At 43.7% G+C, this 25,519-nt stretch overlaps 2 protein-coding genes across 5 annotated transcripts in view; one reads left to right on the top strand and one right to left on the bottom strand.

Moving 5' to 3' along the window:
• Window positions 1-7,188, bottom strand: part of TMEM178B (transmembrane protein 178B) — a 222,463-nt gene extending 215,275 nt beyond the window's left edge. Inside the window, exon 1 of the mRNA XM_032105823.1 lies at window positions 4,919-7,188. Within this exon, the coding sequence (XP_031961714.1) occupies window positions 4,919-5,300 (382 nt within the window). The 5' untranslated portion in view covers window positions 5,301-7,188. The remainder of the gene's footprint in view (window positions 1-4,918) is intronic.
• A 2,421-nt stretch (window positions 7,189-9,609) lies between these two features.
• On the top strand, window positions 9,610-25,496 carry MRPS33 (mitochondrial ribosomal protein S33). 4 transcript variants are annotated; one of them, XM_032105826.1, is made up of 3 exons: window positions 9,610-9,966; window positions 23,240-23,495; window positions 25,164-25,496. In XM_032105826.1, the coding sequence occupies exons 2-3, from the start codon at window positions 23,281-23,283 to the stop codon at window positions 25,267-25,269; spliced, it is 321 nt and encodes a 106-aa protein (XP_031961717.1). In that variant the 5' UTR covers window positions 9,610-9,966; window positions 23,240-23,280; the 3' UTR covers window positions 25,270-25,496. The 4 variants fall into 4 exon arrangements, with proteins under 4 accessions (XP_031961717.1, XP_031961715.1, XP_031961716.1 ...); XM_032105824.1 differs by lacking the exon at window positions 9,610-9,966 and adding an exon at window positions 20,876-20,954; XM_032105825.1 differs by lacking the exon at window positions 9,610-9,966 and adding an exon at window positions 20,885-20,943.
• The last annotated feature ends 23 nt before the right edge of the window (window positions 25,497-25,519 follow it).

Here is a 25,519-nt window from a genome sequence, read left to right as displayed (position 1 = left end):
TACCTGTCAAAACCACTGCATTTTAAAAGTCAAATCTAGAGCATGGCAAGTTATAGCAAGAATCTCTACAAAAATTAATCTTTTTGCTCCTAGATATAGCTGCAAGTAGCCTCTCTTCAGGCTTTTCCATTTGTGTATAAATAATCCCTAGTGACGGCTGGAGTAGTCCTGTTAAGCCTTTCTTCCTCAGTTTATGCTGTGCATCTGACAAACCAAGCCAGAGAATGCTTTCATCCCAGAAATCTTGCATATTATTTGAGGTGGAGGTAGGCTGCACAGGAATTACTTAGGGTCTGGCTTTTTTTTTTCAGTGGTGGCATGGCCTAAGTATACTCACAATAAAATGTTTTAAAAATAGGATTTTCTGTGACTTCCATGGATCTCGGGGGAAGAAGGAAGGTAAAAGGAGGGTTGAAATAATAAGGTCATTGTAAATTCTATTTTTTTTTTAAATAAAAATTGGATTCCAATGGCAGGCAGCAGAGCCCCATCCAGTCAGGTTTAACTGGCAGCCTTCCAAAGGCAAGATGAAAGGTCCTCTGAGTAGTAATTGTCTAAATGGAACAGACTTTGGTTATTGTGCAACTTCTTCATCTACTTTATTGTACCTTTAAAATTAAATGATGCAATTCCTTTTTTTCCTTTCTTGTTTTCCTCTCATCTACTGCAGGAAAGCATCTGAGCAACATCGCCATAGGATGGAGACAGACTCTGTGGCTCCCCATATTTTTTCTGGGTCACTACAGGTTGTATACAAGGAGTTGTGAGCTGCTGGTTGCCAAAGCAGGACACAAACTCTGCCTTCTCCCAGACACTCACCTGCATTCCAGCTCTCTGCTTGCTTAGTGCTGGAGGTGGTTGGCTCACTCAGAGTGGTTGCTTGGGTGGGGGATTGCTGCTTTTGCCAGAAACTCTGTGGAAACCAGGCAAACAGAGGATCTGATAGGACAGGGTGAACACCATGCTCGAAGGGGCCTCCAGCAGCAAGGCTATTCAGTTTGTAGAGGAGACTGGACAAACATCTGAGAATAGGAAGAATTTTAGAATGTTGTGCTGAACAACCCCAGAGCCAGCATTTCCTGAGGCTGCAAGGCTTTAGGGATCAGGAGTGAAACTCCGGTCTTGAGATGCCGAAAGGCTTTCTCAGGTGTGAGAGCAGAATCAGAGCAACAGCTCTGTTAGCTCTTTCTTTGTCACTGATCCTTCTGTACCAGAGTGCTTTCCCTCACTCCAAGTAGTCCATTCCCAGAAATATGGATTATTCAGATGAGGAAAAGTTAGCAAGACTGAGACCTCAGTTTGCATGTTCAACTCCAATAATTTCTTTACTGATTGTAACTTCTGTTCTTCTGATTTGATTTTTTTTTTCATTATGACAAAGAGAAGAAATGAACTGCCTAATTTTGATGCAGCTTTAGAATACTCCTCAGGTCTTTGGTCTCATGCTTGTCTGCCTCTCCCTGAGTATTCTTACTTGTGACAATCTCTTTTAATTCACTGCCTATTTACCTAATTGTATTATTTTGAAATATGCACATGGCTTCTATGAAAATACAAAAAAAATAGATAGGAGAAATATAAATAGGACCAACTAATTTATTTATGTATTACTATCTATTATACCTATCTATAAGAAACCTGAAGCAACAGATCTCCATTTTTTCTAGCAAAATCCAACATAATGGCCTTGGTATATTTCCCAGAAAGTAAAAATTAATAAATACAGAACAGAATTACAGAAGTGACCCAGCCTATTCAGGAACAGAACTGGTTTTTAAAATCTCTGGTATCAGAATATTGCCAAGTACCACAGTTCCTGATCCTGCCACGAGCCATTGCCTATAGCTTGTATTAATTTCAGCAGAGTTCATAAGCAGAATAACTGCAGGGTATTTGCAAAGCTAGTTAGGCTCTTAATGACCATTTTTTGTTATCCTTTGATAGACAAATCTCAATAGACCATTCTCAATACCGGAAGTTTGGCTTAGGGAAAAATGTAGGATCTGTTTTAAACTAAATGATTCACAGATCTTGCCCAGCTTTAAAAACAAACAAAAACCCAAAACACTTAATCAAATTTACATTCAATTACATATAGCATTACGCAGAATATTTGGGGCCAGAACCTGCATTAGTTTATCCAGTTCCGGAAGAGGTGTGTTACATTAAATTAACAAAGGAAAGAGAGTTAAAGCTCTATCTACCAATAACATCCTCTTTTATAAGGTATTTGCCCTGGATCTCACAGAGAGGGATTTAATCTGTGCAAGAATATGTGCCCCAGTCAGGTTATTTGAACACTACACGTGGAGAATATCTGCAGTCCCTCACACCTGCACGCAGCACGCTCTGTCCACACACCCATCCCTGAAACCTCTAACTCCCAAACAAGTATCTGTCACAGAATTAAAAACTACTTCCAGTTTTTACTTTCATGACAGATCCTGTTGGTATGAACCTGGAATACCTGCCTTGTTTTCAACTCACAGCTCTTCTCAACATAGGACAGCAACAACACTTAGTTCGCTTTCATCATGTAAGTGAGGATCAAAAAGGAAACATCTCCATTTTTATTTCTGAGCAAGTCAAACACTTTATTTTATCAAATTGCCATTACACTTGCTTTTTCTGTGTTTCAGTCTGGAGGTGCCAAAGGAACACACACCTCTCTATCATTTGTGTGTGACTCCATCATGGCTGAGAGCTATAGTATAGGCAGAAAGGCCATCAGATGAACTAAAATGCTGCTGTTCAGTGTTACGAGTCTCCCTCCTTTAACACTTCTCTCATCCTACAATGAAGTTGGTTAGAAGTGTATGAGAAAACCTCTAAAGGAGGCAAGGAGTGACACACCCCAATATTTGCACACAGCTCCCTTATGTGCACGAGTTGCACTTCTGACCTGGGGGCAGTGACTTTGCGAAGTGGCTCTCTGGCCATCTGCAGACACACACATCGAGGAGCGTGTGCGCAGGAACACTCACTGCACCTGAGCCCAGGGAATCCCTGGCTACCAGCTGGATGCTGTATGGCCAGAGGTAGTTCACATACTCATACACACACACGAACACAAGCAGACTACAGCAAAGACTGCATTTAACCACTTCATCTTGATTTGTCACATCTTCCCTATGGTTAACACTGAGCAGAGCTGCCATTACCAATAACCTAGCGCCATGCAATTTCAGCTGTTTCTGGCAGGAGAAATGGACGTTCCTGATCCCAGGACAAAGCAGGTGGAGAAAGAGGAAAGAGTCTCACTTATTTGAGGATGAAAAACCTCTCTCATAACCGCAACTCCATTTGCAAAGGTGAGCTCTGTTGGCATGTTTGCCTGCTGTCAAGGCTGAATTTGTTTATGCCCCGAGCACAGCGAGCACACGTGGCAGAGCAATCCAGCTCTCCACGGCCAGCCCAGCACATACCATTCTCACCTAGGTGGAGAATAGGAATCACTCCCTTGGCACTGAAACCAGCAGCAGGGTGTCTGGGTGCTGACAGGCTTTGGACATGTCCACTTGTCCTTTACACATGGAGCTGAAGACACCGATCTGTCTCCTAGGAGTTGTAAAATAGCAGCTGGATATGAAGGGTCCCTTGCAACACAGGCAGGATCCCAAGCAGTGATCCAGGTACACTACCTGTTTGGACTGGTTTGGTACAAGTCTCTACCATGCTACTCACATCCACTGCTCGCTCATAAAACATACAGAACAAAACCTGTAATGGGCAAAGATGTGAGAGAACACCCCTCTTGAATAAGTAGTTTTAAGCAATAATTCCACTTGTAATGTCTGAGGAGGAAATTAATGAAGGCTATCAAGAGAGTTTGGGACAGAGAACACACTTGGAGGACAAGTATTTTGAAAGATGGCACTGTGTGAGAAGCAACGATTTCACTACAATGGAAATAAACCAATGGGGAATCTTCTGATTGTAACAGAAGAACCATGGGAGGGAAATGTTATTTTGTAGTACAGAGGAACCATGAGGTGGATAGCAAAGATGCTGTCATCCTTTCCTAAAACCCTCATCATCCTGCAAAAACATGCATCCTCTGTTTAGGTAGGGGGTTATGCATGTGGCCCCTTCCTAAACTTTGGATCAAAGAAACACGTGGGGCAAAATGACCATCACCTTGAACCACTACCTTGGGGGAAAAATTAAGACAAAGGATCAAAAGACTAGACAAAAAAATAGCACAAAAATGCTACAGGTGAACAGATGCATCTCCACCCCAAGAGAAAATGATTCCTTTCTAATACATTCATGTAATGTTTTGTAGATATTGAAAATATTCCAAAGCACAGCTCAGTGTAAACAGCAAGCTGGGTTTCCTCCTGCTCTTTAGCATTTCTCTTTGTTTACTCTCCATTTGAGGATAGAAAAAGCCTACATGTGAGCACTGCAAATGGTGTATTTCAGGATGGATGGGGCATTGAGAAAGGCAGTGATGAAACACAGACTTATGCAGCCTCCAGTAAAATACTATGTACTTTGCCTGAGCCACCAGGGTCAAACAAAATTTATAAAAAAAAAAAAAATCCAGTGTCTGCTTTATGAATACTTCTTACTTGTGTGTGGAAATAATCTGATACCATGGTGATGGGAAGACTAGAGAGAGCTAGTCGCAAGCTTAGAGAGAGAGATGTGAAAAAGATATTCTGGGGTGTGTGTGTTCTCACCCCCATTGCCTTATTGCTCCCACACCCCATGTCTCAGGATTAGAGATCCCGTGGGAAACTGCCCTGGCAGTGCTTCTGGAAGCAATGCCCAGCCAGGCCAGTTCACCCATTGCGAGGAGAGGTACTTGGCTAGAGACGCCAGCTCCCATCTGCGAGCCCAAATGGCTCTGCTCAGCCCCTGCTCATCTCAGGAGAGCCTGGCATGCTCATCTGGTAAAAAAAACAGCCCTTACCTTTGGCAATCAGCTCCTCCAGCTCTTGGTCGAATCCTTGTCGGTGGCATTTCCTCCAGAGCCCCATATTGGTGGAGTTGTACTGTCTGTTGCACTCATCGACTGCGCTCATAGCAAAGATCTGCCTCCTGTTTCTTGCCAAGAGGAGTTTCCCTTCCCAGCGGTCCAACCTAGACCTGCTGGCCCTGAGAGGCAGGTTGTTGTTGGAGTTGTAAATGAAGCCAGGATCATTTCTCTTAGTGGTGATGCTCTTGCACCTCTCTCTGTGCTTCCTGGCATCAGTTTCGTACCAATGGTCAGAGCAGATTGCCACAGCCAGCATGCCAAGGGCACACAGAGCTAAAGAGAGGCCAGCATAGAGCAGTAACCTTCCAGCAGCCATGCCTCAGCTTCACAGAAACACCATGGACATCTTCACAACAGGCAAAGCCGTTGGGGGTGAGACCACGCACAAACCTCCGAAGCAGCTGCTAGGTGTCACTTGGCAGAGACTGCCTCAAACATCCCCAACTCCCGTGGCTCACATCCACGCTGCAGAGGGATGCTGAGAGCACTACAAAGTTCTGCCCTCGAGGCAGTCTTGGGGTCTCATCTGCCTCTTCTCTGCAGAGGAGACCTAGTGAGGAGAAACACAGCCTTCCACCAGTGACCCACCTACACAAAGATGTCCTGCTCCCCTCACCGCGAGCACCCGGGCGACAGGGGCTGAAGGGATGTATCCCCCCTGAAGAGACCTGATGGCTGATCAGTCCATTAATCTCTTTCAATCTGGCCCGCTCAGAAATCCAGAAGAGATGGCTTTCAGATCAGCAAGCTCACTACAGCATCATCACAGGACAGAAAAGTTCAACAGCCTGACATCTCCCACTTGCAAGAAGCCAGTTGTCCCGGGTTCAGGAATGGATGACTTCCCTTTTCTTTGTCAGTGGCTCAGCAAGAGCATCATCGTCTGGACGGCCGGCCACTTGCTTGGGTTTAAAGCGGGGTCGAAAGGGAGGGAGCACGACGGGGGGAGCAATCTGTTGTTGTTGTTGTTGCTGCTGCTGCAACTGCTACTTGCTGCTGCTGCTGCTGCTCCTGCTGCTGTTTGAAATCGTGGTTAAAACATCCCCTCCCCGGCTGGCTCTGGGAACGCGGGCACGCACGGGTCTCTCCCTCAGCACACTTCGCCGACAGTCACTGGCATCTTGGCTTCGGAGACACCTCGGCTTCTCTCTGCCAGCCTTGCCATTCACTCGCCTGCTTTTGTCGCCGGCGCTGTCATCCAGGCAGCCGAGCGTCGCGCTGCCTTCCCTCCCCGGCGCGCCCGGGCAGCGCTCCGGCAGCCTCCCGGCTCCGGGCCGGGCAGGGGCGGCGGGAGCAGCCGCAGCCCGGCAGGAGCCGCCGCCGGCCGCGCACCGCCCGCTAGGCAGCGCGGGGGGCAGCCCTCGGCCCCGGCATCCTTCTCCACACACACACACACAGACACACGCTGCTGCCCCCCCTTCCGCCGGCAGCTGAAAAGCTTCCTCCGTCCCCGGCGCTGGGATGTGTTGTGCACAGTTTTCCTAACACGGCGGCACGTTAGCCATCTGCAAGATGAAGGCAGGCAGGGCTACGGCTGGCGGAGAGGATGCTGAGGAACGGGGAGGGGAGGGAGGTCGGGGGAAACCGAACCAAAACAAACCGGGGCGGAGGGGCGGAGGTGGGGGGGAGCTACACACCTTACACGGGGAGAGGAAAGCAGCCCCTAACTGTTGTCAACAGCTTTCGGGCTGCACCATTTCTCTGCCATATGGCCCGATCTCCTCGGCGGAGCTGAGATTTTCTAGCACAGCAGCTTCATACGAATCGTATCCTCGGCATCAGTAGTTATATATTCAGACATATTTTTCTCTCCTTAAATTTTCACTCCCTTTCTCTTTAATGGGAATAACTCACCCATCTTGTAGAGATCAAGTGCAACAGAAGGCGAGCTGGAGTCCCCAAGCTTTAGAAATCTCATTTCACCGTTTTTAACCCAAATAATAGCAAATCCAATCTTCTGTACACCTGGGAATCTTTCCTTGTTCAAACACCGAGCCCTGCAGCCTTGGCCGAAGCCTACAGACCGAGCATACAGAGCGCTGAGCCAAAAGCCAGTGATGTCACCCATGCAACGTGAGACTCATTTCTTATTTCTCTATCCTCCTTAAAGATAAACTGCACCACTTCCCAGGCAGGAAATGTCGAAGCCTTAGTCTCTTAAGAGGGAAAAATGTAAAACCTGGATTTAACTGGATCCTGACCATTCTTGATCACAAGCCCTTACATTATGTCAACCAAATCCAAAACACACAGAGCTGTTTCTCACTGCACCAAAAAAAAAAAATCCCAACCTGCTTCAAAATACAGAGAATTAGCTTGAAAAAAACCCTGGATTGTAGACCTGTGTGATCCAGAAAGCTGAGGCCTCCAGACTGAACTGTCTGAACTGAAAAGGAAATACACATGGTCATTTCCCTTGCACCAAAAAGGTCTGGATGCTGGCACATCCTGATCTGCGAGTACCACAGCATCCTGGAGGTGACAGAGGAACCAAGTCAGCCCCAACCAGTATTTGGCTCCCAGTGATTCCACAGCATGAACAGCAAACAATGCAGTTGCTCCTACTGCACCAAAACATCCACAGCCTAATGCCTGCCCACAGATGCATGCTGCAAAAATCTACATCCATGCTGGATCCTACCAGCTTTTGGCCCCTGAATCCCAAGCTGTGTCATCTGAATTGAAAATAAGCACAGCCTTTCTGGGGCTGGTGACAGCCCTTGGCCCCAGGAGGGGAGTCCTGCAATTTCGCTAGCTTTTAACCCTAGCCACCCAAATTGTACTTGCTCCAGTGGGGAGAGCAGATGTGAAATGTAGTAGCTCTTTGTGCATCAGAAATACATACCTGGATTGTCTTGTGGAATACAGTTGCAACAGGAAAAAATTAGCCCACATGGCTGGATCGTAACAATTTTTGGCCTTTTTTGATAATAATTGTATTATCAAAAAAGGCAAAACAACTCCTTCCATTTTACCTGACAAAACCAGGGCCCATATCCACTGGGATTTGCAGCTATGGAAGAGTATCTGTCCCATTAAACCATTTTTGGTGTGAAATATACTGTATTCTTTAAACTCCTTGCGGGATTATGAAACTGGCAAAGAAAAGTCACTCATCCAAACCATAAAGGTTACAATCATCTGCATCTACTGAACCAGGTCTATTGCAAAATTTCAGCGTTGCATGATGAATATTAACTGTATCTGGAAAGCTCTAGGTAAAGTTCATTGTTTTACTGAAACATGGGACTGGTTTATTTTTTTTAGCAGTAACTTCCCTCTGTTGTTAATAATAACAGCCAGTACTTAAGGGTCTAAGGTTTTCTTAAAATTAGTTCTGCACAGATGGATCTACTTCTGTAACTGGATTTTTCAAGCAACTACATGTCAGTAGATAAGAAGAATTAGATGTTACAGTGGGCCTGGAGCAGCCATACTTGTTGTCTGTTCCGAGATAAAATGTAGAGGTTTGTGGTCAAAAAGCTGTTGGCTCCTATAAGAAGATGATGAACAGGTTTCTTGTATCACACCCACACAGAGATGAGAGTGCACCTGGATTTCTTTGTCAATTTTTAGCGTCAAGTCCCAAGCTGAAGGATGAGAACAGGGAATAGGCCTAATTTTACCAACCATGTATTTTGGCTGATTGTTGGATTTTCTATTTAAGCACGAGATTCCGCTGAGTTTATTCTCTATTTAGATTGAACTGGTAAACAAAACTGTTCTCTGTCTAAACACCCATTTTAGACAGAACTGGAAGACTGGGGCTAAGAGCAAAATGGAGGATCCAGCTACTAGAACTGTTTTCCTCATTATACTGGCCAAAGATATGTGAGGGGATAAGAAAATAATATAATGGAATCACACCTACATTTCTTTTTCTGTTAAGCATTAGGATTACAGTCCGAAGAGCCAAGATTTGGTTGGACCCAGGGAGGTCCAGGTGCCAGGTTTTCCCATCACACTCCAAGACAGTAAGACAGTTTGGGGCAGGGGGACTTTTGTACCTGGAGAAGCCAGACTTGTTCCCTCTTCTCATTTTTAAACATGGGTTTGAAAGCCAAAAACTGTCATTCAGTTCCAGGTTTTATCTTTTCCTCTGAAAAGGCATTTCAGTGGCAGTTTCTATGCTTTTTTTTTTTTTTTTTTTTTTTTGCTTGCATTTGTAGCTTTATCAGATGGCAGTCTGTATCTTTCTGCAAGTCACCTTAAACATCTAACTGTAGGAGAAACTGTTGGATTTTATCCCCATTTTAACTCTTAGAATTAAACATTTTTCTCCATCATCATCATTATTCCCTTCTTTTCAGGAGGGGCACAATATTGCTTGCTGCAGGCATTAGAAACCTTCCCTGTGTCTCTTCCCGGATTTTTACAGACAGCCCCTTTCTCAGCACAAACAGATCATTATTAAATTCTCCTCCTCCCACCCCACCCCCGCCTCACCACAGGGGGAAAAAAAACCAGTCCTTGTCGATCTTCAGCTGCGAGAATGACATTTAAAAAAAACCCCACAACCCCTCCACCCACACTTGGGCACGCGACATGGAAACCGCTCCCGACAGTGAATTAAGGGCATCTCAGCACAGGGAGCTAATTCACGGGTCTGAAATGAACCAGGGAGTGAAAATGCACTTTCAGCGGCGGATTGAAAGCTGAGGCTTTCTTTCCAGCCAGTTACGATTTCTGTGATCCAGAGAGAAAGCTAAAGCACACGGTGCTCAGGAAAAATGTCTGAAGGCACGGGACAGAGGAGTGGAGCCCGGTGAGTCTGTTCAGAGCCAATTCCTTCTGACAAGCCGTGCGCTGCCTGCTACACCTCACTACGGATGGTGTCTTACAGCTAGGGCCAGTCTCCTCTCCATTCCCTCCCAGCATCGTCTCCGCTCTCCTTAGCATCCTCCAGCGACCATCGCCCACCGCCTCTCCAGAGAGCTCCAGACACAAAAGCAAAGCGAGCGCCTGTACAAAGGTACACAGAGGTGAGGTCTGGGGCTAGGAGGGGGGAAGGGCAGAGTAAATGGACAACCAATTGCAATTTGCTTTTCTTCGTCGGTTTTTGGGGTTTTTTTCTGTTTTGGTTTTTTGGGGTCTTTTCTACATCAAAATGACCTCCACCATATTTTTCTTCCTTCGTCTTTTTTTTTTTTTTTTTTTTCCTTTTAAAGAAAAAGAATTCAGTGCCATCTAGTGGGGGAGGGGATTGAGCAAGTCAAGGTGCTGCCCCTTCCCAGGGATCTACACTTCTAATTTAGTTACTCAACAGAGAGAGATGACCCTCAGTATTTCCCTGCTCTCTCTGTGATCTTCACTTCCCCAGAAGTGATGTTTAATTTACATAGGCTCCAGCCTTCGTTCTTTGAAAAGAATCACCTACTGAAGTCACAGGAACTCGTCCTAGTGTTATATTACCTGAAGCAGTACTGGCTCTGGAGGCAGTTCGCTGCCTTAATTACAGGATTTCAAACACAAGACAGTAATCAAACCAAACATAGATATAACAAATTATGCCTACTAATATTTTTTATCATTCCAGTGCACCTTGGATACTGGTGTATGTGAATCCTCAGCATGCCAGCCCTTCTAAGAACACAGCCATAAAAGATGCTAACATAGAAGCATCTTATGATAACTCCCACAAACACTTGACCCATCATTCAAACAGATTTTGGGTGTTCAGGTGACTCAGAACAAGCAGAGGCTCTATAAAGGAAGATCAGAACCACAAAACACCATATAAAAGTTTGTAATCTAAATCCCAGGAATTAACCAGTTGTCAATGTCCCTTCTATTTATTTTTTTAATAGAGTTTTTCAAAGGGAAGCATCAGCCAGCTGCATAAACATGGGCTGGCCACACACGCACATACACACATGGAGACACAGAGAATAGGCACACAGCTGTCTACACACTCATGTGTAGCTGTGCACACACTGATATCTAGCTGCACACAACAGCACCTCGCTGCATGTCCTCTGCCCTCCCCACCAGCAGCTCCCAAAAGGGATTGCTTTCGCTCTCTCTAAAAAAAAGAAAACAACCCACCAACATTTGGATTGCAAAGTTAAGCAAGTTAGTGAATGCCAGATTTAAGACCACCCATGGAACATTAATTTGCCCAGCGTGCAAACACACTATGATACAATCTTTAATAACATGATTTCTGTTTCCATGGGTCTCCCATTTTTTACAGTGCAAAGGATAAATGTTGCTCACTTAATGAACACTATTCAAATTTTCTCCTATCCTTATCACCCAATGTGTGGTGCATGTACTATTTATTACAGAGCATCCAGATCCTGCATTGCATACAGAATGATTAATTTCCTCATGAGCTTTTCTATAGTGGTGCTCTAATTGTAGTGTTGGAGGGCTGGGGGTTTTTTACAAACATCAAGGAACTTGCCTTCACAGCTCCCTGCTGAGGAACAGAGATAAAAGGCAGTATTTTCAAACATGTCAGTGTATTTTGGGTACTCTATTAAAGGAGCTTAGAACCTAAACTTCCAGAGTACTTAGCACCTTCCTTCCTCAGAGAGCAGCTTGCAGACCCCCTGGCTCTAGACACAGTGGACAGTATTTCCACAAATTAGTGCATGGGTGACTGCAGCTGGATACACAGAAAATGGGCACCACATGGACAGAAGTTGGGAAAAATGTAATTTTTTTGAGTCACCAAGCTTCATAAAAGTAACTCTCACAATGGGTGAAATAAAATCCAATTTTCAATTTCAATTCAAATGCCCGTGACCATGATTTTTCCTACCTGTATTCATCTGCTAGGCTCACTACAGAGCCTCCAAACTGTCCACCAAACAGCCACCATCTCACGACTGCAGAGTCCTGGTTCATCTGCCATCTACTGTGATCTGGGCAGAAAGCAGGATGTGATCATGTACTTTACCTCACGACCACAAGTCACAAGTGAATGGCAATCCATGGGCAAACTTTAGTCTGGTGTTCTCTTAGTCTTGATTTACTGACCTGGAGTTGTGACAAACAGGGGAAGCACACATGAGCTGAGTCAAAATTGATCAGGGGTCAGGAGCTGAATGGAGTGAACCATCAAAAGGACAGATTTGCTTTTGGAGGAAGCAAAATGAATTGTTGGGCAGAAGGCAGGAGGATGGGTAGGTGAGAAGTCCTATATCATATTTTTCAATATAGCAGAGGGAATGGCCAGCACCAAATGGCCTCAAACAGAGACAGCTAAAAGACAGTACACAGAGGAAAAGAACCATAGGATAATGTTGTTTTTCCAAACAGCAAAACAAAAGACTGGTGGCTTTTCCCTAAAATTGCTTCCTCCTGTGAAAGCTTACTCTTCATTATTTAGCTGTCAACTGTCAAAACCACATCACTGTTGGCCACCTAAGGCTGCACTATGGACACAGCTATGTATGATAATCACTGCTGCTCATGAGAACATCTCCAAGAGTGCTTTTAAGCTCAGACAAAACAAGGATGAACGATTTTAAACAAAACTTTTCCCCAAGCTTCCCACTGTGGACATCGTGCTTGGGAAATGTCAGCCCAAGAACTTAAAAGTGTAGCAGAGCTATAACCTGCAGAAAAGAAGGCCTTGTAGGCAAACTCATCCCTGGCACCCCTGCACTACCTCCACACAGCCCAAGGGTCCATGGGCACTGTGGTGAACTGCAGAAGGACCTGGGAGATATCACTCCATCTCTGAAGGCATTGCCAACAGCTTTAGGTTTTTTTTCAGCCAGGTGGTAGGATCTAAATCTAAATCTAATGGTAGATCATGCCACATTTAACATGTTGAGTTCTAAAGTAAAACACTGGGGAAAGACATTCCTGTCTCCTGAGTAAACACTCAAGTGCTTCCAATAACAGAGAAGCAAGAACAGATTTAAGAAAAAGAAAAGGCCTAAGCTGTACAGGTGTAAGCCTCCATTGAAAGAGAAAGTTCTGGTAGGAGACAACTCAGCTAAAGCCCAAGGGCAATATTTAGCCCTCAAGGCTCTTTCAAATTCATCCCCCTACAATAGAAAACAGATCTTAGCCCCTGCATTCACAAGCAGAGATTCAGCTCCAGTCTGCTGCTCTCTGAGATCACAGCAGCCACTCTGTGTCCTGGTTATTGTCTTGCCAGCTTGGTAATCAACATCTTCAAATTCTACAGCTTCTTCTCCTCTGAGCTTTCACACGAGCAAAGCTGTTTCCCCAGAAACCTCGCTAAGAGGATTGCTGTTTCGTATAAGCCCATCTCTGCTTCCCCGTGGTTACCTTTTGGATACATCAAGCCCAGCCTACCACCCAAAATCCTGCTACAGGAAAAACCCATTGCCTGCTGCAGTGAGGAAGGTGACATTGCTTTGAATGCAGGAGTTGTACAGCAAGGTCATTTGCTGCCTAAAGCCAGCTACAAAAGCAAGATGGCTCTCAACATCCCCACCATTGGGCTCAGCTGAAAACAGGAGATATCACTTCATTAAAATTCATAGATCTTGTGACTCTTACAGAAATAGCAAGAAGAATCCAGGATGGCAGAGACAAGATATTAAGGCCAAAGAGTACTGAGTGAGAGCAAAAACTCAGACTTCTGTCTGCCAAAAGTAAGCATATTTGGTAAGAAGCAGCTTTTATTCCATAAGTTACATCTAATACATTGACCTTCAATATATTACCTGATTAATTATATATACCTGATTAATTCTGGTTTTTCTGAACTGCATCAATATGTAGTTCATATAGGCAGCCTAATATGAAGGTGCATCTGCAGTACTGTTAGTTTGCTTGACATGGCAAGTCACACCTTACTTTCCTAAACTTCTGACAGATTTCAGAATGCATTGTTCATTCCCTGAGAGATTTTCAGACATGGTTTCTATCAACAGTGTTTTGTGAACTAATCCAGTGAAAGACAGAGCCACAGCCTCTGTAGATGCATAACACGGTGTTTCACTGTGAGTGTATCACATCTGTGATTGGCTCCCAGCTACCAATTCAATTTGTTGCTTCTTTTAGTCACAAAAGAAAAACAAAGATTAGCTAAAAATCCAAATTCATCGATCATAAGAAACCATCACAGAAGCAACTGGAGAGAAAACCAGTAAGCAAAACAAAAAACAGCACCTGCTTAGAAAAACTATATTCTCTAAAAGCACTCTCCTTCTTTTTGGAACACGACTCAGAAGCAAGACCTCAATCTTAATTTATTCTATTTGGCTGTGAAGTCCCAGCAGGGTAGATTAATTTAAATAATTTTTTTTTTAAAAAGGCATATACAAATATATTGTGTGCTGCTGTAAAAGCAGCTGACATGTAGGATGATAAACTCTCTATTAAGACACAAGCACGCTGCCATCTTCAACAGTTTTGCATTTACTTCTCTACAGTTATTATCACCAAATATATTTGTATCAAAATAAAGTAGTTGGTTCTTCAGAGTTCATCCATTTGTACAGTTCATTTCCCCACCTCAAGCTTTAGAACTGTGATATCACAATTACACCTCGTATGCTGAAGTTGTTCCAGGGAAAACTTCTGGGCCCTGAAAGACAGGCACTTATTCCCCTTTGCTGCAAAGGCCTTCAGTAAGTACCCACCAAAGAAGAAACCGTGGGGAGTACCAAGCTTCAATGACCATACCCTGATCATCCATGATAAAAAAACTGGCCTGCAAGAAGTTACTTCTCTTGTTTCCAGAGAAATAATGTTTCCAGGACTAAGGAATAAAATTTCCCAAGGACAAAAAAAATGAAAAAAAAAAAAAAGAAAATTTGGGACTCACAGAGATAAAGTCTGAAGAAGGAATTTTTCTCAGGAAAAAGGGAACAAATGTCCAGAAAGCATGTGTAGGAGCACGACTTATTCAGCCTGGGTACTAGCAAGGTCAGAGAGAAAGAACTGAACGAAAAACAGCCTCTGCAGAATGCTTCCACAGGCTGAAGCAGCTGAGGCTGAGAGGTGCGTGCAGGATTGATTATGATTCGCTAGACAGGCAAATTCTAAAACAGAGAGCAGCTCTGGTTACATAACTAACAGCAGCCTCATGTCACCCACCAGGACTGCAGTGAAGAACTTCAAACTAAAACCAAAAAAAAAAAAATCTGTTTCCATAACTCTGCCTTCAAAAGACTCTGTGAGGGGGAAAGATTGATCAATGATGCTTAGGTCTACAAAGAGCACTACTGGAATGACTGGGTACCTGGGAGTCCAGACAGATTTGGGAAATTGGCTGACTTACAAATCAAGGTAGTCAGAGTGGCTAACCAGAGTGCTCCCAAAGACCTAACCATGTGTCCTGTGCTCAGCACTGATCAAGATACCCTAAGACAAGAAGGGGCCTAAACCAGGAAAACATGGAGAGAAATCTCCATTGAAATGCACCATTAAAGGTCAAGAGGGATATACAATATCAGTCTGCTGAAACTCAGGGGAACCAACAGCTCACATACCCAAGAGGTCTAGATCCAAGGCAGTATCTTGAAAAGAGTTCTGCTTGAAGAAACAGAAATGTGAACTCAAACAGACCCGACTAGTCTCCTTGGATTTTCTGTTTAAGAGATTGATGTATTCCTGAAAATTCTGTTGCTGGAACATTTTTATTCACTCTGTTTTCACACTTGGTCAAACAGAATTAGAGATGAACAGTTTTTTGACCCCAGCTGAAAGCCTTGGAGGATGTCCTTTCAGATGAGGGTTGCAAGGAATGATGGAAGAGAAACTACAAGAGCTTTTATCAGCAGTGAGCCAGATGTCTCCATTATTTCTTCTCTTTTCGCTGACTCTGTCATTTTAATATTTTTCCTTTTTTTTCTCCCCTCTGCAATACTCTGTTCCAGCCAAAAAAGATGTGTCTTTGTTACTGTTGCCTTTAAAAGTTTTATGTGCATGTTGTTAGTAAAGTAACAACACTACTTCTGTAGTATGTTTTTCACTAGGGGAAGCTGAAGCATTTTCTAAGAATCAATTATTCTTCACAACCCATTTCTGAAGCAGACATCATTTTTCCCAGTTTACAGAGGGATGAAACGGCAGATAGGTTAATTAACTTGCTTAAGGTCATCCAGTGAGTTTGAAATGGAGCTGCAAAAAAACCCCAAGATTCAACAATTCCTATTCCCAATCCCTTCATCTAACCACTGAGAAATATCCCTTCTCTTCAGTCTTAAGCACTTCATTGAAATCTATCACTGACCATTTATCCCCACATATTGTTGAGCTACACATTAGTCAGTCTAAATGACAAACATGTAAGTGTGTGGAGATCCACAGCATCCTCCATCCCTTGCCTGTTCAGCCTCGTGCAGCGCCTGCTATGCTGGACAGCTCATCTTCCATTAAAAATGGATGTGCCAGAGTTCTCCCAGAGAACTGCCAATATCATCTCAGGCATCACTCTGAGGGCACTGCACGAGAGACAAACAGCACTGGCTCTCTTTCCCCAGGAGGAGGGAAGGCTGCCTCAACAGCCCGGCTGTTGGGGAAAGCAATAAACTCAAGATGCCAACTAGCTTTGAAAAATCATTTCTGTTTTTCTCTTATGCTGCATCTCCCTCCCAAGTGTTCCCAGTGCTAGATAGCTGGAGCAGCAGTATTTAATAGCAACATCTTTGTGGATTTCGCTCTGGCATTAGTTTGATGAGTTACTTTAAAGTCAAAATACCCTTCAAATGCCCACCCAAAGTCTGTCAGTCTCTTAACACTACACATTCTCTCCAGAGGGATTTGCAATGCAGATGTCTCCGTGGCTCAGCACGAATTGCTGTGCAACAAAATACAGTTGAAGTTTGCCAATTAATCATGAACACATAACGAATAACAAATTATTTCTAAACACGTTTGTAGCCAGTGCAGTTTTAACAAATGCTCAGAGGGTCCTTCTGCTTACTCAGATGAAGATGATTTTGTTCCCTGATGTCAGTATTTATAAGAAGAAAATGTTAGAGATGATCTTACAGCACGATAGTTCTAAACATAAGACTTAGGAGTGAAGAGTTGCTCACTTTGTCATACAGGTACTACTCAAATGCCTCATTTTCAAGATCAAATGATACAAGTTCAGACTCTTTTTTCCTCTAAATGTCAATAAACAAGCACCAATGAGCAAACTCTCACCCTGATGGTTTTTTTTTTCTGGGTATACCTTTGCCTTCTCAGGACAAACAATGGATCAAGTGTTGCATTTTGTCAAAATTTTGCCTTAAAGCTGTCATTCAGTTAAAACTAAAATACATACACAAGATGAATTAACCAGATAAACAATTCCAGATCACTATTCATCAAATAATATAATTCCAGACAAAATTACTGCCAACTATTTGTAAAAAGATCTTTATTGTACTTCATCATGAGGTCTCTTCCTCCTTTTTTTTTTTTTCTATTTTGCTGCTTTCCATGTGTTCCATGCATGTCTCTCTACTCCCTTGATTTCTTTCCTCCACAACAGTCACTGTACCTAGAATGCCCATGTTGTCTTCTACCCCATGTCAACTCACTCTCCTTTAACTCCTTTCTAGGGTTTTCAGCTTTTTCACTCAGCCATCTCCCACTGATTTTCTTGCAAATAATTGCTAACAAGTCCAAACACTTTGCTCTGCTTGCAACAAAGCGCTCAGGAGGATCTAACAACAAATTCACAGAATTCAACTCATCACAAATCCATTCCTATAGTCAGTCTCTGCTGCATCCTTCCATTCCCTGTTATTATCAACCCCTAGCATGCCAAATCTAATTTGGACTGTGAAGACCTCAGAGTGGTGATGCTGAGTTTACAGTTGCTGGCAGAATCTAGGGACACACAGTGTCCCAGATACAGTGAGCAAGACCTTTTTGGCTCCATGGATTGCAAACCAGATCATTCTCTGTCTCTGCAAATTTGCAGATGTGTTGAGTTGTTGTTCTGTTGACTGATGTGACCCTGATTTTCCATCCTGAGTGTCTGTACGCTACCTTGCCGGCATGTTAACCCTGGCTGGGTGCTCTGCAAGCAATTCTCCTCATAACCACAGCAACAACAGTGCTACAGTGACATACATAGGCTTTTGCAAGTGCATATTTTTACTTAGATTAATTAATAATAATAATGGCTGACAAGGAGAAACAGCTGAGCAAAAAAGGCAGAAAAATTTAACAAATGCAGAGCTGTTCATATCTGTGCTTCCATCACACCAAAAAAGCCATGCTGAAGCCTGCAGGTATAGGCAGCAACAATACTTGGAGGGAAAGAGGAAGATGTTTTCCAGTGGCCTATATGCCAATTTTCAGAGTGTGGGTAACATGCAAGTAGAATATTTTCATTGATGAGGAGGAATGAGATCTAACTGATGTAATTACGGAATCAGGCAGGATAATTTACCAAAATGGAATATTAAAATACTTTGCTCCAATCCTTTAACATAAATAAAGAAATTTGAAGACTGAGAAGGTCAGAGTGCTTATGAAACCACCATCATTATTTTAGAGGTGCAGAGACAGTAACTTGTTCAACCTAATCCTGTTGAAGAGGGGTGGAATGGAGTGGGGATGGCTGCAGAGAAACAGGCTGCTTATACCTCCAATGTACAAAAAGTGTGCTCAATTTGAAGCTGTGTGAGGAAAAAACCCCAAAAGCCAGAAGCCATGTCTCATTACACTTTCTAAAAACTCATTTTCTACGACAGAAGTTATTCCAGTCTGCATGGAAGATGTATTTTTGAACTCATAATGTTTAAACAACTTTATCATGGAACAAAAAGGGGGCGGTTGTTTAGGAGCCAGCAATCATAATTTGATTATAGCAAGGACATTTGTTATAACAAGGAAAAAGGACAGTCCCAGTCAGGGAAATTCTCTCTCTCTCTCCCTCACACACACACACACAGAGACACACACACACACACAGACGGTTCAGGAAGACCTTCTCCATCAAGATGGGAGAAATGACGAGAAAATTGCGATTCAAAAATAGAGATAGAAATGTAAATGAGAATACTTATGATCTTACTCCATAAAGTCATGATTGCTTAATTAACAAAATGGCCAATTTTGGCGGAAGGACAACTTTGTCTCAGAAGCAAGGTGAAGGAAACATTCAGAAGTTAAAAGTATGGTATAGAACAACATAGAAAGGCAAAAATACAGGAAAAAAAAGTTCTGTTAATACAAAAAATGAAGACTATAGAAAATGCATAAGTGGTGTGACTACAGAAAGCAAAATGAGGAGTGCAACAATGCTGATGCACATCTAGAGATGGTAAAACAGCACAGAAATGGCAGAAATGCTAAAAACCTCTATTTCCTCCTTAGAAAGATTAAGGAAGAGGCACTTTTCTCATCGAGTGGAAAAAAAAAAAAGCAGCACTTTTCAGTCCATTAGTCAGTAATGAAAATGGTAAGCAGGATCTACTAGAGCAAACATTTTAAAATTAGGGTATTTAGAGAACTTTTATAGGACAGTGTTTGAATACCTGGCTAAAGAAATTCCACGAATGTTAATTCTTAATCACAGAATCATAGAAAGGCTTGGGTCGGAAGGGACCTTAAAGATCATCTAGTTCCAATCTCCTCCCTGCCATAGGCAGGGACATCTTCCACTAGATCAGGATTATAAGGAAATTAGAGGATCATACCAACATTCAAAAAGGACAAGAAAGGGGACTGGGTTGCCCAGGCCATGAGGCTGCTCTTCCCGTGACAAGCACAGAAAATGTGACAGAAAATTAATCAGGGAAGGATGACAGAATAACAATTTGTTCAATGCTTGGCAGAATCTGCTCTTCTAGAAAACAGGCCGAGCCAGACAAACTCAATTTCTTCCTTCGATGGCATTACACGTTTGGCATATAAATGCAATCACATAATTGTCATTTACTCAGATGTTTGCACAGAGTCTGATTTAGCACCTCCTGGCACTGATTAAAAATTAGCATAAATCAAGCACTGGGAAAGCTCATGTCTAGTGGGATTGGCAGTGGCCAAAGGGGTGCCAGGGGAAGTGTAGCAGGGTCAGGTGCCCATCTGTGTGCCTCAGGGGCTCCCCTGGGCACGCACCCCTCTCCGGGTTTGGGGCACGAAGGTAAGTCACCAACTCACCAACTTCACCAGTATCAAGAGACCAAGAGGACACTTGTGCTGAAAGACTGAGATTGTGCAGGTAAATTTGCCAAGGCAGATATATTTATGCAGCTGAATAACCATCCTTGAAAACAAGCAGCAGGAGGGAAGCAAAAGTTACGAGGGTAAGGACTGGCAAGGAGCACAGGAGACATGCGCTCTGAATTTGGAGTAGAGAAACAATCTAAGTGGTTTGGAACAACAGCGAATGACAAGCATTTGTGGCTCCCAAACTCTTCCTTTCATCTCCTTTCAGTAAAACCAGATTTTGACATTTGTCCCAGTTCACAGCCTGGTCAGGGCTGTGAGTGAAGACACCCGGCTTTCAGCTCTTTATGTAAACTTACGCCTTCTCCCAAGAGTAAAACCAACTTGGTTTTACTAACTTCAACGCATGCTCTTATGAAGTAAGGCTGCTGACTGGACGTGTCACACCACCCTTCCCTGGCAAAACCAAAGAATAAGGCTCTACGTAGACTTGCCATCAGCTTTTAATGAGGATAACCGCTTTTCTCATTTCATTATTAGATTTAAGCATATAACTACAAAGCTGCTAACGGGAGGGCGGGGGGGAATGAGAGGAAGTCACAGCGAAAACGTTCTTGACTCAAGAGGGTGTGACCCTCTCATGGTGTGTGGCATTTCGGATTGTAGTGTGCACAGAGCCATGATCCTTGTGGCTCACTTCCAGCTCAGGATATTCTGTGATTCCGTGATTCCATGACCGCGGGGACAGCACCCGACCAGCCTCCACTGCGTGCAGGGAAGGAGGAGAAAAAGCACCAGAACCCAGAGGGTGAGGAAGCAGATCCCTCCCTTCGCCGCCCGTCCCGCCCCTCGCGTCACTCGTGCGCGCCGCCGCCTCTCCGGCAGCGCCGCCGCTCCTCGGGCCGCGGGTCAGCGCGGGGTGAGCGGGGCCGAGCGGGGCAGGAGTGGGGCTACCGGGCTCCGAGGTGCCGGGCTCCGGGCTACCGGGCTCTGGGGTGCCGGGCGGGGCCGTGTCCCTGCGAGCCGCAGCCCTCGGGCGCGTCCCGGCGCTCCCCTCCCGCGGGGAAGCGGGGCCGGCGCGGGCTGACCTCCGTGGCGGCCTGGTCTTCCCCGTGTGCTCGTGGGAAAGCCAGAAGGAACGCGGGGAAAAGAGCGTTCTCCTGGCGTGTTCCAAGTCAGAAGGGAGCGGTGTGGAGCAAGCTGGTGGATCGGGAATAAAAAATAACCTAGCCCAGGACGGGAGAGCTTGGCTTTGGGTGGGAGTAGGGAGCCGGGAGCAGGTGGAGCGGCAGCACTGAACACTGGTTTTGGTGTAGGTGTGTTAATCCCCAGAGGGCGATCCCGAAGATATCATTGCTGAAGGTGACAATAACAAAACTGCTCTGGTAACATCTCACAGAATTACCCTAGAACAGGCTTTGGATAGCTCTGGCTCTTGGGAGTCTGCAGCCTTTGCTTTGCTTCTCTCCCAAACGTTGTTAGGATTAATGGAGGTCTCCAGCCTTGGCTTGGGATGTTAAGATTCCTTTAGCGATTCAGAAGTGAAAATCAGGTTCCTCAGACCACAGGGTTGCACTGTTCAGGAGCTAAAGGTGTTTTCATTTTAAGGCTGCAGTACGTAGAGATTAAGCAAGCAGTGTGTTTGAGTCTGGTGGTGAAGAGGTGCTTTCCAAGTCCTGTGACAAAGAGGTTGGGGGACAATTTGTTGCTTTGTCTCTGAATGTAGGAGTTAGTTCTGAAACAGATGATTTAGCAAAACTTAGTGATTTTTTCCCCCTGTAAGAGATGCTCAAGTTGAAGTGCTGCCCTGCAATCATTTAAGAGCTTCTGTCTTCTCACACTAGGCCTACTGCCTTAGCTTGAGGTTTCTGATGCTTTGCCTTCCCTTTTGTTACTTTTTCCATTTTTCTCTCTTCTCAAGTTACTTGTATTATTTTCATGCTTGATATTTTTTTTTCCTGCTTCCTTTAAAGTGCTTTGCTAACAGGAGTAAATCAAAGCAGGTCCTCCAATGGGCAGATATATGTAAGTGAGGTTAAGAATACTTCAGATTTGTGTTATTAAACAGCAGGCTCTGTTTAATCATACTGAAGTGGACTTAGCACTGTCTGTCTGATTACTCTTATCCATGCTCTTTAATTTGTTATGCTCATCTTCTGGAATCAGCTGTGCAATGTACTTTAAAACAAGAATTTTAAACTTTAACCTCAGTGTAATGCTCTTGAATGAACCTGCTTAATTTGTCTGAAGACTTATGTTATCACTCATTCAAAAATGCAAAGTACAGACAAGATACAGCTACAAATACAGGATTATGGGATTCCTGTTCTTGTCTACTAGAACCCAAAGAAGGAGTAAAGAAGACTTAAAATGGGGAGAGTTAGAAAAGCTGAGAGAACACCCTTCTCACACTACTTTAAGAGAGTGGATGTTGTCTGGTGGCCTAATAACAACTGTTTTGTCTTCAGGGCATTTTTGTTGCAGAGGTCTTCAGGTGGGAGATGACTAAAAGAGAATGGGAAGCTGCTGATGGATTGTCTTGGAAAAAAGAATATTTTTTCATGGGAAAACTACTTTTTTCCTTTCAAAAAGAATAGTTATCATGAGAGACTGAAAAGAGAATGGAGAAAAAGCTGATGGAGATGATCAAGGGAAGGGACTTGAGATGGGAAAGATCTGTGATTCATATAAAGAAACATGATTTATTTATAGGCCATTGTTGTTAGATGGATTATAACAATATTTTAAGTAGGGTGAGAAATTTTCATGAGGAAAAACTTCCAGGTTGTTTTCTCTGTGTGTTCAAGTGGTGCCTTACCTTGTGCTTGCGTAGCAGTCGGTGTATCGCACAGGTGCTGTTTTTGGCAGAGCTCACGCTGTAATTGTTCCTGTGGCTGGAGTTTAAAGGTTGTCTTGAGCAAGCTGAGAGGGATCTGCTAGTAAACCATGCTAGCCATGGCAAATTGTGGTGCAGTGTAGTTACTTTTATAGTTGGTATTGCTGTCTGTAGGCTGGGAATTGTACCTGAATTCATGTCGATGTTCTTTATGTGCAGGATTACGTACTAAGGATTAGACTGACTTTATGCGAGGAATGTGTGATGTCAAATGAGTGATCAGTGTATGATACATTCTTTTGTTTGCCTTAATTCTGGGATGGCTTGTTCTACTCAGCCATCTTAAGAGTTGTGGCTCTGTTTTGCAGGAAGGTCCGTCTGTCTGTGTGAGCCCACCGTTCCTGGGGAGATGTCCAATGTTTCCAGCTATGCCCTTCGGATGGCCCGGCTGAGTGCCCAGATATTCGGTGATGTTGTCAGGCCAACTGACTCCAAATCCATGAAAGTGGTGAAGCTGTTCAGTGAGCAGCCCCTGGCCAAGCAGGAGGAGGTGTACAACTGGTACCCCCCTCACAACACCTACTACGCTCTCATGAAGAAACTCCGCTTCCTTGGGCTCTACAGGTGCTTCCTGGGCTTGTAGGGTGGGAGCAGGACTGAACTGGGAAAGGGGTGGGTGGGAGTCTTGTTGCAGTTGTTTTCCTCAAGGGAAAGAGGAGAAATGTTTAGTTCTGAATATGGTACATGTGGAAATAGGCACTTGATTGTTGCACGGAGGGCAAGGAGAGCTAAGTGATTGCTGTGTAATTTTTACCAGAATTGGAATCTTTTGTGAGAAAGACTTGAGGTGTAGTTGTGGGCAAGCAGTTACCTAAGAAATAGTTCCTGCTTTGGCTTTGTGGGGAAGAGAAAAAAGTTTTCTCATAGACAAGAGATGGGTCTGTAGTTCTGAATATGGCAAATGAATGTGCTACAAAGAGGTGATGTTAACACCAGTCTTACCATATATTTCTTAATCACTCCACAGGTAATAAATGAAACTTAGAAGAGAAGAAAAGTCTCTGTTAGGCCAGAGGGCCTTTTTATTCTTTAAAATAAATTAAATTCAATTCAAGGGTGATTTAAATAGTCTTGTTAATTCCAGCTTCATCCAAACTAGTTGTCTAATTTCTAAATGAATTTCCGCAGTCTGTGGCAGGGAGAATTGCACTGCTGAATAACATTAGCAGGAGTCAAATGTAGTTCTTTCACTTCAACCAGGTAGCACTAAAAATATCCTTAAAAGTGAGGCTGCAAACCCTGTATAGTCGAAACAGATTACCTGTTGCTAGTATGACAATACTAATCATCAAGGATTGCATCCAGGATGCTCTTGCTGTAGGTGGGTGTGCCAACACTTTCTAGAATAGCTGTTTGTTTAGGAAGAAAGCCTCAATGTGATGCTAATGTTCTTTACTCTTCTCCTTCCCCTATTAAGTTCCTTCTCTAGCTGCTGTGTATACAGAGAGTTGCTAGAGGATCAGGCTTGCAGCTCAGAAATGTGTAATGAAGAATCATAGACTAATGGGGCCGGTAATAAACCACAACTTTTTTGTTTCTATTTAGAGAAGTCGTGTTTAAAATAGCAGTGCAGCTATCTTAGGCTGCAGAGGATGCAGTTATGATTTTTGAAAGTCACTTTGCACTAAAAAATACAGGGACAGATTAATAGAACTTATTAGAACATGATTGAGGATTAATTATCTCTGCCAGCTCCTTCATCCTCCTTCCTGTTTTATTCTCTTCTGAAGATTCTACCGGTACTGATGCCCTCTTCATAACTCCTTCCTGAAGTCACCTGAGAGCAGTGCCATGTGCTGTAATTACTGCTCAGCATGGCCCTGTTTCCTTAGGAGCTAATGACCTGAACACAGGAACACAATGTGCTGTGGCTACACTGCTGAGCTGGATAACAAGGGGGAAATCCTTATTCTTGTCTCTTGCTGATTTTTGCATTTTACTGCTCATTTAAACAAAGGGGATCAATATATGCAATTGAAATAATACATCTGTGCACACACCGTATGTTGCTGAAAAGGACAACCCTCTTAGTTCTGAAGGTATCAGAGGAAATCTCTCATGTTATTATTCAGTGATACTGCCAGCAATAACATGCAGCAAGCTTCAGTATGGACTTCTTGGTTACAAAAAGTTTTGAGTTTTGTTTTCTTTATTAGCATATAGTTCAAAGAACCTTTCATATCTCTGCATCCCAAGAAGAAGAGTAAACTTTTTTCTCTCTTCACCATCTAGGGATGAGCATCAGGACTTTAAGGAGGAGATGAGACGGTTGAAAAAGCTCCGTGGGAAGGAAAAACCAAAGAAGGGGGAAGGAAAGAGAGCTCTCAAGAAGAAATAGTGCTGTTTGAACAGTGTAACTGACTGCTCTGGAAGTGCTGGGCAACAGCTGGAGAAGGCTTGGCATGTGAGCTGCGTGTGGGGCACAAGAAACACACTGTGAAATAGTGGACTCCACCTTGGGAATGCACTTGGGCCTTTGAAGTTTTACTGGGTTTGAATTTCTGTACTTTAAATATACTGTATATTGTAACAGTAATAAAAAAGTGCTCAGTGTTTTTCTCAGAACTGTTGTAGCTATTTCAGTTTTT

This window comes from Corvus moneduloides, chromosome 4 (genome assembly GCF_009650955.1).
Source record: "Corvus moneduloides isolate bCorMon1 chromosome 4, bCorMon1.pri, whole genome shotgun sequence".
In the NCBI taxonomy this organism is placed as follows: Eukaryota; Metazoa; Chordata; class Aves; order Passeriformes; family Corvidae; genus Corvus; species Corvus moneduloides.
Note: the sequence above shows the minus strand (reverse complement) of the source record. Positions and strands in the feature narration are given on the sequence as shown.

Bases quoted from the DNA above. Each gene is read 5' to 3' on its own strand.
- MRPS33 (XM_032105826.1), top strand. From the start codon at position 23,281: ATGTCCAATGTTTCCAGCTATGCCCTTCGGATGGCCCGGCTGAGTGCC. The intron at 23,496-25,163 runs GTGCTTCCTGGG...TTCACCATCTAG, and splicing joins CGCTTCCTTGGGCTCTACAG to GGATGAGCATCAGGACTTTA.